This window comes from Mytilus californianus, unplaced genomic scaffold (genome assembly GCF_021869535.1).
Source record: "Mytilus californianus isolate M0D057914Y unplaced genomic scaffold, xbMytCali1.0.p SCAF_3, whole genome shotgun sequence".
Lineage (NCBI taxonomy): Eukaryota > Metazoa > Mollusca > Bivalvia > Mytilida > Mytilidae > Mytilus > Mytilus californianus.
The window spans coordinates 108,265,473-108,282,579 of NW_026262679.1; the positions used below are offsets into that span (position 1 = coordinate 108,265,473).

At 32.6% G+C, this 17,107-nt stretch overlaps 1 protein-coding gene across 1 annotated transcript in view; it reads right to left on the reverse strand.

Annotated features, from left to right (window-relative positions):
• The window catches only part of LOC127735735 (uncharacterized), a 45,149-nt gene that overhangs the window by 17,436 nt on the left and 10,606 nt on the right, over positions 1-17,107 (reverse strand). The window contains exons 6-11 of the mRNA XM_052246021.1: positions 16,668-16,798; positions 15,595-15,736; positions 14,696-14,829; positions 10,806-10,929; positions 5,244-5,380; positions 3,024-3,147 (exon numbers count right to left, since the gene is read on the reverse strand). Coding sequence (XP_052101981.1) covers positions 3,024-3,147; positions 5,244-5,380; positions 10,806-10,929; positions 14,696-14,829; positions 15,595-15,736; positions 16,668-16,798 — 792 coding nt within the window. The remainder of the gene's footprint in view (positions 1-3,023; positions 3,148-5,243; positions 5,381-10,805; positions 10,930-14,695; positions 14,830-15,594; positions 15,737-16,667; positions 16,799-17,107) is intronic.

Sequence of the window (17,107 nt, forward strand, 5' to 3'; positions counted from 1 at the left end):
GAAGCATTTGTATGTATTTCCCATAGGGTCTTATGTTAAAGGAAGTCCCCCCATTGGCGGCCATCACGGATGAAGGATCAGCTTCAAAGTTACAAAACTTAGTCAGCACCTCATAAGGAACATTCATGCCATGTTTGGTTTCAATCCATTCAGTATGTGGTTCTCCAAAAGAAGACATTTGTATGTATTGTCCATAGGGTCCTTTGTTAAACATTGTCCCCATCTGGCAGCCATCATGGATGAAGGATCAGCTTCAAAGTAACAACACTTGGTCAGCACCTCAAAAGGAACATGCATGCCATGTTTGGTTTCATTCCATTCAATGGTTCTCTAAAAGAAAACATTTGTACGTATTTCTCATAGGGTCCTATGTTAAACTAAGTCCTCCGCTGGCGGCCATCTTAGATTATGGATCGGCTTCATAGTAACAACACTTGGTCAGCACCTCATAAGGAACATTCATGCCATGTTTGGTTTCATTGCATTCAGTGGTTCTCTAAAAGAGGACATTTGTATGTATTTCCCATAGGGTCCTATGTTAAACTAAGTCCCCCGCTGGCTGCCATCTTGGATGATGGATCAGCTTCAAAGTAACAACACTTGGTCAACACCTCATAAGGAACATTCTTGCCATGTTTGGTTTCATTCCATTCAGTGGTTCTCTAAAAGAAGACGTTTGTATGTATTTCCCATAGGGTCCCATGTTAAACTAAGTCCCCCGCTGGCGGCCATCTTGGATTATGGATCAGCTTCAAAGTAACAACACTCGGTCAGCACCTCATAAGGAACATTCATGCCATGTTTGGTTTCATTCAATTCAGTGGTTCTCTAAAAGAAGACATTTGTATGTATTTCACATAGGGTCCCATGTTAAACTAAGTCCCCTGCAGGCAGCCATCTTGGATTATGGATCGGCTTCAAAGTAACAACACTCAGTCAGCATCTCATAAGAAACATTCATGCCATGTTTGGTTTCATTCCATTTAGTGGTTCTCTAAAAGAAGACATTTGTATGTATTTCCCATAGGGTCAAATGTTAAACTAAGTCCCCTGCTGGCGGCCATCTTGGATTATGGATCAGCTTCATAGTAACAACACTTGGTCAGCACCTCATAAGAAACATTCATGCCATGTTTGGTTTCATTCCATTCAGTGGTTCTCTAAAAGAAGACATTTGTATGTATTTCCCATAGGGTCCCATGTTAAACTAAGTCCCCTGCTGGCAGCCATCTTGGATTATGGATCGGCTTCAAAGTAACAACACTCGGTCAGCACCTCATAAGGAACATTCATACCATGTTTGGTTTCATTCCATTCAGTGGTTCTCTAAAAGAAGACATTTGTATGTATTTCCCATAGGGTCCTATGTTAAACTAAGTCCCCCGCTGGCGGCCATCTTGGATTATGGATCGGCTTCAAAGTAACAACATTCGGTCAGCACCTCATAAGAAACATTCATGCCATGTTTGGTTTCATTCCATTCAGTGGTTCTCTAAAAGAAGACATTTGTATGTATTTTCCATAGGGTCCTATGTTAAACTAAGTCCCCCGCTGGCGGCCATCTTGGATGATGGATCGGCTACAAAGTAACAACACTTGGTCAGCACCTCATAAGGAACATTCATGCCATGTTTGGTTTCATTCCATTCAGTGGTTCTCTAGAAGAAGTTTAAAATGTAAAAAGTTAACGCCGACGACGGACGACGCGGGATGACGACAGACGCTGGATGACGACGGACGCCAAGTGATGAGAAAAGCTCACTTGGCCCTTCGGGCCAGGTGAGCTAAAAAAAGTTCACATAAAAAATCAACATATGTACTTGATTTCAAGTTAATGTGACCTCAACTTTGTGTATAACTACCTTATTAAGTCATTTTTTTAAAACTGAAACAGATCAAAAGGACAGACAAAGAGATGGACTGATTATTGGAATCACAGAAATGAAAACACTATGCCTCCCTACTATTGTAGGTCTGTTAGGCTTATGGATTTTGTTTAATTCATGGCGCTTTCAACCAGGAAAGTCATAACAACACATATAAAATAATTGGAGAATGACACAGATGCCCCCGTTTGTAAATATGCTTGAGTCAACTTCCACATACAGATGCAGGATTCACGTAGTTAAGACCGTTTTATGATTTTAAGCATTGTGTATAAGTTTCAGAACATTTGGTTGATGCATACTAAAGTTAGAGAACGGAAATGAAAAATTCAGTAATTTTTATGTTTATAAGGGGGCATAACTCATGAACAGTAAAAGTGACATCACCCAATTTCAAACTTGATCCGTGTTTTGTAGTAATAAGCATTGTGTATAAGTTTTATAACATTTGGTTGAGGCAAACTAAAGTTAAGAGAACGGAAACGAAAAATTCAGTAATTGTTATGTTTATGAAAGGGCATAACTCATGAACAGTAAAAGTGACCACACCCAATTTTTAACTTGATCTGTGTTTTGCTGTCATAAGCATTGTGTATAAGTTTTATAACATTTGTTTGAGGCAAACTAAAGTTAGAGAATGGAAATGAAAAATTCAGTAATTTTTATGTTTATAAAGGGGCATAACTCATGAACGGTAATAGTGACGCCACCCAATTGCGAACTTGATCTGTGTTTTGTGGTAATAAGAATTGTGTATATAAGTTTTATTACATTTTGTTGAGGCAAACTAAAGTTAGAGAACAGAAACCAATTTTGAGGACGTTCGGGATGAACAAGGGTAACACTTAATGCCCCCTTCGCTACGGGGGAGGCATAAAAAAACCAAAACCAACACTGTTTTCATAAACCACAAAATTTCATTGTTTGCCTCAACTTACAATTTGAAAACCTTGCAAATTTAAAGAAAAGTATTTCCATAGTAACATAAAGGGAAAGATATTTATGGTCAAAGATTGTAATGTTTAAGAGAATTTTTTTACAGGTTCCTTCTGGCTAAATTAATTCATTTTTATTTATCAATGAATGTAACAAAATCCCTTATAAAGTAGTAACAGATGAGCAGTAAGCAAACTTTACCTGAAAATCCATATCTCCAAAGTATTGATCGACCATATAATTCTGGAGAATTGACCTCTTTTCCATGCGTGACAAAGACATTCGTGCAATGTCAGGCATAATAAGGTGCTCTATTTTCAGTATCCTGCAATACACACACATGTATACATAAAGAAATACTGTTAAGTCTTTTCATGAACAAACTTAATTAAAACTAAATGTGTCAGAACGAGACAAATGGCCCCACTGGCAAAAAAGCTTGAAGCCATTTTTAGGAGTGGAAATTTGAGAGAATGAAAGTCTGTATAACTGTTATTTTCACATAATTTTCGAAGTCCAAAGCCCGTAATTTCAGCAAAAATCAGAGTAGCGGAACCAAGTGTCAACTCAATCTGTAACTCATCATAGAATTCACAAACTGAAAATCAGCTCAAATATTTGAAGGGGTTTAGAAAAAAAATCCACATAACTGTTATTTTCACATAATTTTCAAAGCCAAAGCCTGTAATTTTGACAAAAATCAGAGGAGCTGAATCAAAATTTAAACTTGATCTGTAACTCATCATAGATTGATTTTGATTTTTGATGTTTTAACGCCACTTTTGGGCTATTTCGTGGCGGCTAGTTTTTATTGGTGGAGGAAGCCGGAGTGCCCGGAGAAAACCACTGACCTTCTATAGGAAAACTGACAATCCTAGTCAATTGAGATTGGAGTCGTGTGTACCCGCACGAGCGGGGTTCGAACTCACAACCTCAGTGTTGACTGGCTAGTGATTACAGTAGTAACTACTTAGACCACTTGGCCACCGAGGCCGCCCACTCATCATAGAAGACTCACATACTTAAAATCAGCTCAATATGTGAAGGCGTTTAAAAAAAAAGTCTGTATAGTTGTTTGTTGGGGAATGACGGATAAGGGTAAAACTATATGGCCTGACCACTTTGTGTCTGGGCCATAAAAATCCACAAAAGCCATTAAAATAATTTGTTTGTTTTAAAAAGCCCTATTTTAAAATTTGATTCATAATAGCAGGATCTGTGTATATACAAATACTAGTAAATTTGGTATAGAGAATATAAATCTGGAATAAAATGTTTTGGTTTCCAATTCCAAAAACATGTTCTTTAATAAAACAATTCTCTAGGAGCATGTATACCTTTTCTTTTCCATCTTCCAAATTGTCAGTTTAAAGGAAGTTTATCACCAGAACTGACTTGCACCCCAAAATTATTGTTGCAGGAAAATTTTGTTCAACTACTGGAAATAACTCTAACCTGAAGCTAATGATAAAATGTTTTTGGATTTTCAAATGTTTTTTTAAAAATAGTAAAGTGGAACACTGCAGGTCTTGAGAAGCAAACATTTTTTTTGTTATGGCTAATGATATGATTTTTCTAATTTTTTCAAAAGTGGTAGTATTTTTCCCAAATAGGTTTGATTTTTTCCAGAAATTTAGTTTTAAGATCAATTTAAATGATTAAATTTTTGTTTTGACTACTACTACACAGTGAATCAGAAAACAAGATCTGAACAAAGTAAACATTTCAAAGTCAGTGAAGTATGATTAAGGAGCCTCATATTCTCCTAAAAATTAAAGCATGCACATGGATGATGAAGCAATATCATTAAATAAAGCAATGGTATAATGCCACTAGATAACTCACCAGCAGAGGTCCCTCTTTCACACTTTCTTGTGAGGCACACAAACAATTATTTAATATTGATGCAAACATAAAAGCAATACATGTTCCTTGGGTATCATATTTTGTGATTTCTTGTAACAACCCAAACATGAAATTTATTGCCAGAAGAAATACAATTTTCCATTGAGTTCTAACGTATTAATCTTAAAACTATGCCATTTTTAAAATGGCGACCATTAGATCCTTTGAAAATGGTAGTTTATGGATAGTTTTTGAAACCAGAAATCAATTTATGATTAAAAAAAATGAAATTGCAGGTACACAACTTCGTACCCTTTAGAATTTGTGCAAATGTGTTTGAAATCTGTCAAGCAGTTTGGAATCAAATTTTGCACCTCATAGACTCCATTCCAAGGTCATGCAATAGTTCATTTGAAATTGGTTAAACCTGTTTTATGTTATTACTGTTTCTCATTTATTTTAATTTTTAATTTGGTAAGCTCTTTAGATATATACCTAGCAAATATATGTCTTTTCTCCGCTTCATTAACCAATACTTTTGAGGAATAATATTCTCTAACATAAAGTCCTTCTTACTTGAACATTTCTATGAGTTCTTTGACAGCATTCCCACATTCAGAATTAGCATCTCTTTCATCCCTGTCATCTCCTTCTAGCGGAAGGTCTACTTTCTCTGCATTAGCTATCATGTCTTTAGCCTCCTGGATATTTTCCTGAAATTAAGTTAACATTTATATATCTTATGTTTCCCCTATTGTCGTTTCAAAAGTTCATTCAAAGGCTTCTATCTAATTTTTCCGCAAAACTATGTTTTACACATTCATTTTTGGTTTAATATGTCAATTTCAACATGTTTCTGATGTCATAGCGACAGCACAATTGATATTTCTGCACCGAAATATCCAGAATATATCCTAAAATTGTATTTTCCATAAAATTAACATATTTTTGATTAATGTATAGGTCACAACTGTTAGAAATAAGATAGTCAATGTATATGTCACAACTGTTAGAAATAAGACACCAATGTATATGTAACAACTGTTAGAAATAAGATAGTCAATGTATATGTCACAACTGTTAGAAATAAGACACCAATGTATATGTCACAACTGTTAGAAATAAGACACCAATGTATATGTAACAACTGTTAGAAATAAGATAGTCAATGTATATGTCACAACTGTTAGAAATAAGACACCAATGTATATGTCGCAACTGTTAGAAATAAGATAGCCAATGTATATTTCACAACTGTTAGAAATAAGACACCAATGTATATGTCACAACTGTTAGAAATAAGATAGCCAATTTATATGTCACAACTATTAGAAATAAGACACCAATGTATATGTCACAACTGTTAGAAATAAGACACCAATGTATATGTCACAACTGTTAGAAATAAGATAGTCAATGTATATGTCACAACTGTTAGAAATAAGACACCAATGTATATGTCACAACTGTTAGAAATAAGATAGCCAATGTATATGTCACAACTGTTAGAAATAAGACACCAATGTATATGTCACAACTGTTAGAAATAAGATAGCCAATGTATATGTCACAACTGTTAGAAATAAGACACCAATGTATATGTTACAACTGTTAGAAATAAGATAGCCAATGTATATGTAACAACTGTTAGAAATAAGACACCAATTTATATGTCACAACTGTTAGAAATAAGATAGCCAATGTATATGTCACAACTGTTAGAAATAAGACACCAATGTATATGTAACAACTGTTAGAAATAAGATAGCCAATGTATATGTAACAACTGTTAGAAATAAGACACCAATGTATATGTCACAACTGTTAGAAATAACACACCAATGTATATGTCACAACTGTTAGAAATAAGACACCAATGTATATGTAACAACTGTTAGAAATAAGATAGCCAATGTATATGTCACAACTGTTAGAAATAAGACACCAATGTATATGTCACAACTGTTAGAAATAAGATAGCCAATGTATATGTCACAACTGTTAGAAATCCTTTACTGTAACCAAAAGGATACTAGGCTCGATTTACTAATTGGAATTGCAGAGAGATGATTAGATTAGTAAACCCTCTCCATTGACATTGTATACACTCACCAGTTCATTGTAGGAATTCAAATAAGCAACATGTGTGCTTTAAAATTGGTAGACTTATTACTTCATTATTATTGTTCAAATTACAGTTAAGTACAAACTCCATAAAGATCTTCCTAGATTTTTTTTTATAAAAAGAGTTGTAAAATATTTGCCATTATCCATGTGATATTTTTGCTAAGAATATTCCCCCACTTCTTTTTATCAAATTGAAAATTTTACCTGTCAGGAACTGATTTTAAATAGATCTAATCAGAAAGGAAAATTGTTTTTTCTAGATCTGAATATTTTTGATACACAAACTAATACTAAAATCTAAGATAAAAGAAATGACTTCTAGTTCCTAATTGTAAATTTTAATTTTCTAATTTTGTGATTTTAATATAGCATAATCTTGAAACTTTATTCTGTGTTGAATTTCAATGAACATGATCTATGTATAACTGCAAAACTTTGTCGGAGATTTTGTTACTATAAAATAAAAAGAGTGTACACACTGAAATGTCTTGCCTGCTTGACTGAATTCTATGTTTAAAATCTTTAAGATCAAGGCCTTGCTATAAGTATCACTAAAACATAACATTACAATTTGTCTATGAAAATCAGGCCAAAGTCATTTGAACCTTGTCAAATGGACATGTTCACTTTAAAAACATTCTATATACGGGATATAGTTCACCTTTTGCAAATAAAATCTGAGAAATGAACCTTATCAAAAAGCATTTCCTGTTGCTCAAAGAACCATGAAAATTAAGTCAAAGCTACATGAACCTTGACAGATGGACATGTACACGTTACAATCATTCTATACAGCAAATAAAGGTAACATATTGCTTATAGTATCTGAGAAACAGACCTATTCACAAAAAATTAAACTTGATCAAAGAACCATGGAGATGAGATTAAGGTCATAGGAACATTGTCAGACTTAAATGTACACCTAAAATCACTCTACAATCCAAAATGTTGACCTATAGCTTATAGTATCTGAGAAACAGACCTTATCATGAAAACTTAAAGTTGACCAATGAATTATATAAATGAGATTAAAGTCAGATGAACCATGTTATAAGGACATTTACATCTTAAAATCTTTCTATACAGCAATACAGGTTCACCTTTTGCTGATAGTATCTGAGAAATAGACTGTATCCCAAAAACTTAACATTGACTAATGAACCATAAAATTGAGGTCAAGGTTAAGATGCCAGATAGACATGTATACCTTGCAATAACTCTATATAGCAAATGTAAATGTCCCATTAATAGAAATAACAGAAATAACGGTAAAAGTGACGCCACCTAAATTCAAACTTGATCTGTATTTAGTGGTAATAAGCATTGTGTATAAGTTTCATAACATTTGGTTGAGGCAAACTAAAGTTAGAGAACAGAAACCAACTTTGGGACGTACGGACGTACGTACAGACGGACAAGGGTAAAACTTAATGCCCCCTCCGCTACGGCGGGGGCATAAAAAATCTGAAGTCATACCCAGCTATATCAGTCCTATTCAGGACCGATAACTCTGTCGATAATGTTGGCAGGTATACAATGTTGAAATGCATGCTATAACATCTTTTTGTACACAAGTTAAATTTCAATATCGATTTTTTTTAATGCCTGGATTTTGCTTAAAATATTGAATTAAATAAATGGAGAATGTGTTCCCATGGACACAGATGATGCCCCCGCTTGCATACAACATTACAAAGGGACATAACTCAAAAACAATAAAAGTGATGCTACCCAAATTTGTACTTGATCTTAGTTTTGTGGTAATAAGTATTGTGTATAGGTTTCATGTTTGGTTGAGGCATTAACTTAAGTTAGAGAACGGTAACCAATTTTGGGACGTACGGACGTACGTCTTACGTACAGACAGACTGACAAGGGTAAAACTAAATGCCCCCTCCGCTTTGGTGGGGGCATAACAAATAAATGACAGAAATCATATGCAAAGAAGTCTCGTTTAACTTTTTATGAAATAAAAAATCTATTAAATATAAAATTTGAATTGGAGTATTTCTTTAAAATTATTGTGAAACATTAATATTTGATTAATTTTAATTTAAGCAAAAATCAACTTATTGCAGAATTTTTCATAATATTCATATTTTCGTAAAGTTCTTTATGATATATATTTCTTCGGTTTTGTACACGGGAAAGAATAAATATTTATTTGTACATTTCAGAAATCTTTTGTATATCATAAAATCTAAACTCTGGAAATACATGTGTACACAGGATGTAAATGTCACCTGGTGGCTTTTGGTTTTACCCGATTCCTTTACATTACCTGACAATTTGTTGTTATGTAACATTTTAACCTAAACCCGAGTTCACCTGTTAGTCAAGGGAAATTAACTGTAAAAGGTACAGAGCATTTATCTATTGTTGGGCATTATTTTTGTCTCTCTCGAGACAAAAACATTTTTTTTCTAAAATGAATGTATATATTCTTCTAAATAAAGATAAATTATACAGAAAAAAGGGAAAAAACCTAAAAAAAAGTGCAAAATAATTTTATATAAATTTCAGTGTTAACTATTTTTTTGGGAACAGTATATCCTGGGAACAGTATATCTGTCAAAATAAATGTTCCTGCTATTTTTTTCACTTCGCACTTGAAATAATTTATTTTTATCAAGAAATTTTGAAATTAAACATATCAAAATATCAACAAGGAAAATAACAGAAAAGGCACAGATTCTGCATGAAAAATACACGATGATCGAAAATACATGCAACATTTCCAAACACATCTGCCATTTTGAAAAATCCCTAAAAATCACTTTTTTAAATCGATGTGGGACGTAATTTGCCCAAAAAACTGTTTTAAGTAGAATATTTCACCAGATTTTTGTTATAAAATTCTCAATCAAGTTGTAAAGTATTACTTTTAACTACGGAATTTGTGAATTTGATGTACAAGTAGACATGGGGTCACTTGAATTACCATCGAGTCAACAGGGAAATGACGAGAAAAAGTACGATTTTTACGAATCTCCAGAGATCTAATTTAATCAAAAATTAAACTGTCAGAACCAACAATTTTAGGTAGGATATTGTTGCAAAAGTTAGAAAACGGGTCAGATTAATAAGAAAATTGAACTTCATTGAAGTACCTATGCAATTTATATGGGACAAAATGACACAAAATGGCGGATCGCTACGTCACCAAAGTCACGTAATGTCTTACTTAGTTGGATATGTTTTTATAGCAATGACTGAACCATAAGAATGAGGTCAAGGACAAGGGACATATGACAGATGGTAACTATAGACTATAAGACATATTAAATTTTTCGCAGTCAGACAATAAAAACATGTATTGATTTTTATTCATTATAATGGTCTAGTCTGTAAGATATTTGAGCTGACAAATATTTTTCACTGAACATTTCATATTATCCAAAATTTCAAATTGTAAGAGAATGAAATTTTTTAATAACATGAACACTAGAAAGCACATCCTTCAAAAACTGTGTAGAATTCATCCTTTGTGATCGATGATAACAAATAATTATTGTGTTAGTAAGGCCTGATATGCCGAAAGATTGTGAAAACTGTATAGTTGAGGACAAAACTGTGTGTAATGAGTACTTCTTATACCCCATTCAGTAAAGAGGGGATTTAAAGTGAATGTTGTATTTGTTCCTTCATCTAACCTTTTTCTGGTTTGTTTACTTGTTCATTCTTGTAACACCCTCAAAACCAGCTATCGCATTTCAAAACACATTTCTGAGAAAAATATCTTCAGTATCCAATAGCATTGTGCACAATGCACATTCCATCTTTTTTAATTGAAAATGTTTGGGGTTCATTATGAAAAACACTGACTTTACCATTTCCATGCAATGAGTTAGGAAGGGTATGAATTTGTGCTCTCTGCTCAGTTTTTTTTCTAACACAAACAGCTAATATGGTATTAATGTTTGTGTGAGCAAGACATTTGTAAAAATTGATAATCCAAAAATCTTTTTTTTTAAACGTAAGAAGAAGTTGCAATGTCAGTGAAATTCATACCTTCCAGTTCCACATCCTCCTGAACTTGGTATCATCCAATATTTGCCTAACTCTATAAAGAAACTCCTTGGTAGGCACTAACCACATAGCTTTAATTAGAGGAAACCAATACTTCTCATCTCCTCTGTAATGTATACATCATAATATTGTTTATAGTTATAAGAACATTAGACAGTAACCAAACAACACAAGTTTATCAAATCTATTTTTTATGACTACATTTAAGGACTGGTAAATTGTGGAATCTAACCCTTCAAAATATTTGTCAACGCCCAATGAAACAAGTAAAACTGTAAGCTACTGCTCACTGATGATACCCCCGCTGAAATATTTCAGTAAACAGGAAGTTGTTGAGTGATGAATCTGAAAACACATCACACGGTGTAATTTACTTATATAAACCCTGAAACCAAATTTCAGAAATCCTTTGTTAAGTAGTTCCTGAGAAAAATGTGAAGAAAATTTTGAACTTGGCTATCATGTGTAAAATAATACAAGTGTTCGGTAAACAGGAAGTTGTTGAGTGATGAATCTGAAAACGCATCACACGGTGTAACTTACTTATATAAACCCTGAAACCAAATTTCAGAAATCCTTGTCAAGTAGTTCCTGAGAGAAATGTGAAGAAAATTTTCAACTTGGCTATCATGTGTAAAATAATACAAGTGTTCGGTAAACAGGAAGTTGTTGAGTGATGAATCTGAAAACGCATCACACCCTGTAACCAAATTTCAGAAATCCTTGTCAATTAGTTCCTGTGAAAATGTGACGAAAATATTAATGGGACAGATGGACTGACGCATGGACTGACGGAAGGACAGATTGAGGTAAAACAGTATACCCCCACTTATTTAAAGCGGGGGTATAATTACCTCCATACATTTATTTACATTTGAATTTCTATGTTCCTCATTAAATTGTATGAATAATAAACAAGCTTGCTACACGCTGTAGGGTTTGAAGGCTGTACAGCAACCTATAGTTGCTAACTTCTACAACATTTGGTCTCTAGTGGATAGTTGTCTCATTAGCAGTCATATATATATATCTCCTTATTTTATATTGAAGACATAACAAGCTTTCATCTTCTATGAATATGGTTGACTCAGTTTTGATAAAATATTTCTCAACTGTAACCATGAATAAAGGTTTAGGTCAGGTTTGTATCAAAATAAGAAAAACAAATCAAGAATGAATAAAATTTGTTTTAGCTAGGGTTACAATATTTGATAAAACATTATAATATCACAGGTTACTTTTTCCATAAACTAGATGATTTCTTAATTGTCATCACTTGGTGTCTGTCATTGTCCTATTTCCTAGAAGAATAATATAAGCCAAATGCAGATGACATTAACTATCCTTTAATTATTTGTGTATAATTTTTATCAGGACAAATTACACTAGTGTATAATTTTAACATGATAATTTCTTTTTACATAATGATTTTTATATTTTTTAAACCTCCAAAAAGGCCCATACCCAATTTTTTTTATTGTCCCCCTTAAAAAAACAACTTCTAAGAGTATTTCGAACTCCCAACTAAAGAAAGGATATTTATACTAAGCATGAAAAAAGTAACCTAGTGCAATAGTTCATTTTGAAATTATACACCATTGTAACTTGTCCTCAGGAAAAAATATACTGGTGGAAGGTATCCACTGTTGCATATTGACTCTCAGGTAACACCCCTTAACCAATATAAACCTTTGGTCTCAACAAGATACTAGGGATATGAATCCACAGTATCAAGTCAATGGAGGAAAGACAACATCATAGCCAAAAGAAAAATAAAGATGAAAGACAATCTATATTACATAGAAATCTAAAGATTGGTACACAAGAACAAAATCAATACCTGATGGTTAAAGTCATATGAAACATGTGATTGTTGATCTCAAGCTAGTTAACTTTCAAGTTTGTTGCCGTATTTTACCAGATCATGACATTGATAAGCAATCAACACAGATCACATAACAAATAAGTGAATAAATCTTTTTTTAAATTTTCCATGCATTCCCATTTGTGAATTTAAATTTCCTTAACAGTTGTTAAATGATTTGTTCTTTAAGAATCATTTATTACTATTTATCTTCCAGTGCATGTTTGTTTACATTTTTTCGTTGTAGTTAAGGTCACTGCATATGGGAAAATATTGGCAAATCATTGTTCGGGAAGACAATAATTCAATAGCATTACATTTATGAGGATTTTGATAATAAACAAGAGGCTCTCAAGAGCCTGAATCGCTCACCTGTAATTTTTTTTTGCTTAAATCTTTCATCAATGATTATTTTTGCTTTTCAATATATATTAATGAGTGGCTTAAAAATGCCATTTAAATGTTCTTTGTATCTGTCATATTTTATTCAAAAGCAAAAAAATGCATTTTACCCCTATGTTACATTTTAGCCATATTGGCTAAAGTTTCTTGACGTACAAGGAAATTAAATACAAAATTTATACTAGATACTCTGAAACTCATTCAGCCCAAGTTTGGCTGAAATTGATTCAGGAGAAGATTTTTTAAAGTAAGCAAACTAGATGAACAAATTGTGAAAATTGTCTTTAAAGGGCTATAACTCCTTAAGGGATCAATTCACAATTTTGGGCAATCTTACTTTGCTGAACATTTTTGCTGTTTACAGTTTATCTTTATCTATAATAATATTCAAGATAATAACCAAAAACTGCAAAATTTCCATAAAATCATCAATTCAGGGGCAATAACCTAAAAATCAGATACCCAATTTGGCTGAAAATATCACGGCAGGTATACCTTGACCTATTGAATACTTTAACTTCTTGTCTGATTTGCTCTAAGTGCTTTAGTTTTTGAGCTACAAGTCAAAAATTGCATTTTACCCTATGTTCTATTTTTAGCCATGGCGGCCATGTTTTCTGAGGAAACAGAAGATAAAACACAAACTTTATTCTAGAATCTAGATAACCTAAGAATCATTCAGCTTTAGTTTGGTTTAATTTGGTTCAGAAGTTTCAGAAGAGAAGATTTTTAAAGTTAGAAAACATGATAAACAAATTGTGTAAAATTGTCCTAAAAGGGCAATAACTCCTTAAGGGGTCAATTGGCAATTTTGGTCATAAAACTTATTTGTAGATCTTACTTTGCTGAACATTTTTGCTGTTTATAGTTTATCTTTATCTATAACAATATTCAAGATAATAACCAAAAAACCTGCAAAATTTCCTTAAAAATAACAATTTAGTGGCAGCAACCTAACAATGTGTTGATAGATTCATCTGAAAATTTCAGGGCTGATAGAACTTGACCTAATGAACATTTTTACCCGTGTCAGATTTGCTCTAAATGCTTAAGTTTTTGAAGATATAAGCCAAAAACTGCATTTTACCCATATGTTCTATTTTTAGCCATGGCGGCCATGTTTTTTTAACAAAACAGAAAATACAAAACACAAACTTTATTCTAGATATCCTAAGGATCATTCAGCTTAAGTTTGGTTGGAATTGGTTCAGTAGTTTCAGAAGAGAAGATGTTTGAAATAGTTTACATGGGACGGACGACGACGATGCCAAGTAATGGCAAAAGCTCACATTTCCTTTGAAAAGGTGAGCTAAAAAGGATTTTTTTACAAAAAAAGTTCATGTACACTAGTTTTATAAACTTTTCCTTTCAAGTATATAAAATATATTCAACTTTTTTTTAAATTTGAAGTTTCGTATGCATTTAAGTAGTTCGTACTCCACTAGGAGCAAAACCAATTGTGTTTCCCATGGCATGTAAAATATGACGGTAAGTTGTATTCAGTGACATCCTGTTGTCACATTTCATAATCAAGTTGTTGGCCTGAAATATAATTTTGGGACTTCCCTATTTTTATTGTGTAAAGCTACATCATAGATGTTCTTACTTGGCTGGTTTATATTTAGAATCCATATCAGAAATCATTCTTGGAACTACGTCATCAAGCAATCTGAAATGTTCAATCTTCTCTACCACCTCAGTTACAGTTTCTGCCCATGACTGAAAGATTCTAGGATTCTTCTGTAATTTATAATACAAAATCAGACAAATAAATGGTGACCTATTGTTGTTAATTTCTGTGTCATTTGGTCTCTTGTGGAGAGTTGTCTCATTGGCAATCATACCACATCTTCTTATTTTTATAGGTTGACAACTGTGTTTCCCAATTACAACATAAAGCGATTTTTGAAGAAATGTAACATCTGTATTTTTTTTGATGCATTTAAATGTAGGATTTCTAAATGAAACTCAAAAGATGCACACAGCTTCAAATGTTTAAGCACCTGTGTGATGCCATCATATGAGCTATTTTTTTTTCAAAAAAAACTATCAAATTAAAATGCAAAGAATGAAAAATTGTGTTAAAAAATTATTGATGACATTTTTATGATACGAAAATGGATATATATTAACAACTTGGAAAAGTATGCATAACAAAGGCACAATTTTTTTAATCTCAGTTCAGGAAAGATATTTCATAAATATCTATATATTTTTAGCAGGTGAAACAGAAATATTTTTGTAGAACCTATTTTTTCATTTTTATCTGACATGCCCCTGTGCTTGAACGTTTTTCATTATTTATTACTGAACACATTTTATGAACATTAGATTTTCAAACTTGGCAAAGAATAAAATTTATCTTTCATTCCTTGAAAAAATCAATTTATTATAAACTTTTCCCGTTACATGACCCCAGTACAGCCCTCTAAACACAGATATATGTTACTTCGCATTAAGAATAAGAACATAACAAGAAAAATAAATGCCAATGATATTAGTTACCTGCATAGCTTTATCATCCAACTTATCAAACAGGTATCTGAATCCTCTTATCATCTTGGACATTTCATTGGCCTTCTTACACAAGCTGAGAGCTTTGAATAAAGCCATCATGTCTGGCCACAATTCTGCTAATGTGTCTCCTCTGAAAATATACAATAAAATACATTTCTAAATAATTTCATAGTTCCTTATTGGCAAACTCACATTCCTTATATACTTTTCTTATACATGAGTTGAACCATAGAAATATACGATATATATTCCATTGTACTCACATTCCCCATATCCATGCTTATACATTGAGTAGAACCATAGAACAAGATGATATATATTCCACTATACTCACATTCACCATATCAATGCTTCTATACATCAGTAGAACCATAAAAGAGATAATATATATTCCACTGTACTCATATTCCCCATAGCCATGCTTATACACGAGTAGAACCATAGAAAGAGATAATATATATTCCACTGTACTCACATTCCGAATATCCATGCTTCTACATGAGTAGAACCATAGAACGAGATGATATATATTCCACTGTACTCACATTCCCCATATCCATGCGTATACATGAGTAGAACAAAAGAATGAGATGATATATATTCAACTGTACTCACATTCCCCATATCAAGTGCTGATACATGACTAGATCATTAGAAAGAGAAGGTACACTTTCACTGTACTCATCATATCCATTGTGAATACATGAGCAGAATCATAGAAAGAGGAGACACATTTTCACTATACTCACCATATCCCATGCTGATACACGACTAAGATCCACAGAAAGAGAAGATACACTTTTTTGAAGTTTGGGTAAGTTCTTATTTTCTGAAAGTGTTTTCATAAGCATTTAAATGTATGATGAATAATGGTATCACACTTTTTTTTTAAAGAAAATGAACAAGGCTAAATAAATCAAGTATAAAAAGTACTATTAGGATCACTAAGTATCGGTAATAGCATTTTTACTAGTACTTTTTTGTTCTGGAGAAAAATCTTGTTCTTGCAACTTAATCGACTCTATAAACTGAAATACTGATCATCAGTCTTGTTATCTTACTCTATTTGTGCCAAATATTCTACATAATCAGTAGCCCTTTCAAGTTGATTGCCCCTGGGAAACTCTGGTGAAAGGATAAATGCTGCTATTTTTTGCATATGCTGTCCAGTAACCTTTGTGTTTGGAAATCCCTACAAAATCAATTACAGGTAAATAAAAAGCACTAAATTACTGCAAAACTTTAAACAGCACAAAACAAGCTATTTTGCCTTTATATCATTTAAAAAACTACCATTCTCTATGTGTTTACTATGTTCCCCCCTCATTTTGCACCACGTCCAGTACAGATAACATTAATAATAATAATCATAAAACTACATCCTTCTTAAATCTTTACTTAATGTACTCTTCACATTTTGCAGATTAATGTCCATAAAACATCAACAACAAATAGTTTGTTTACAAATTTGACATATCACAGTAAAGTTCATAATCTTAAA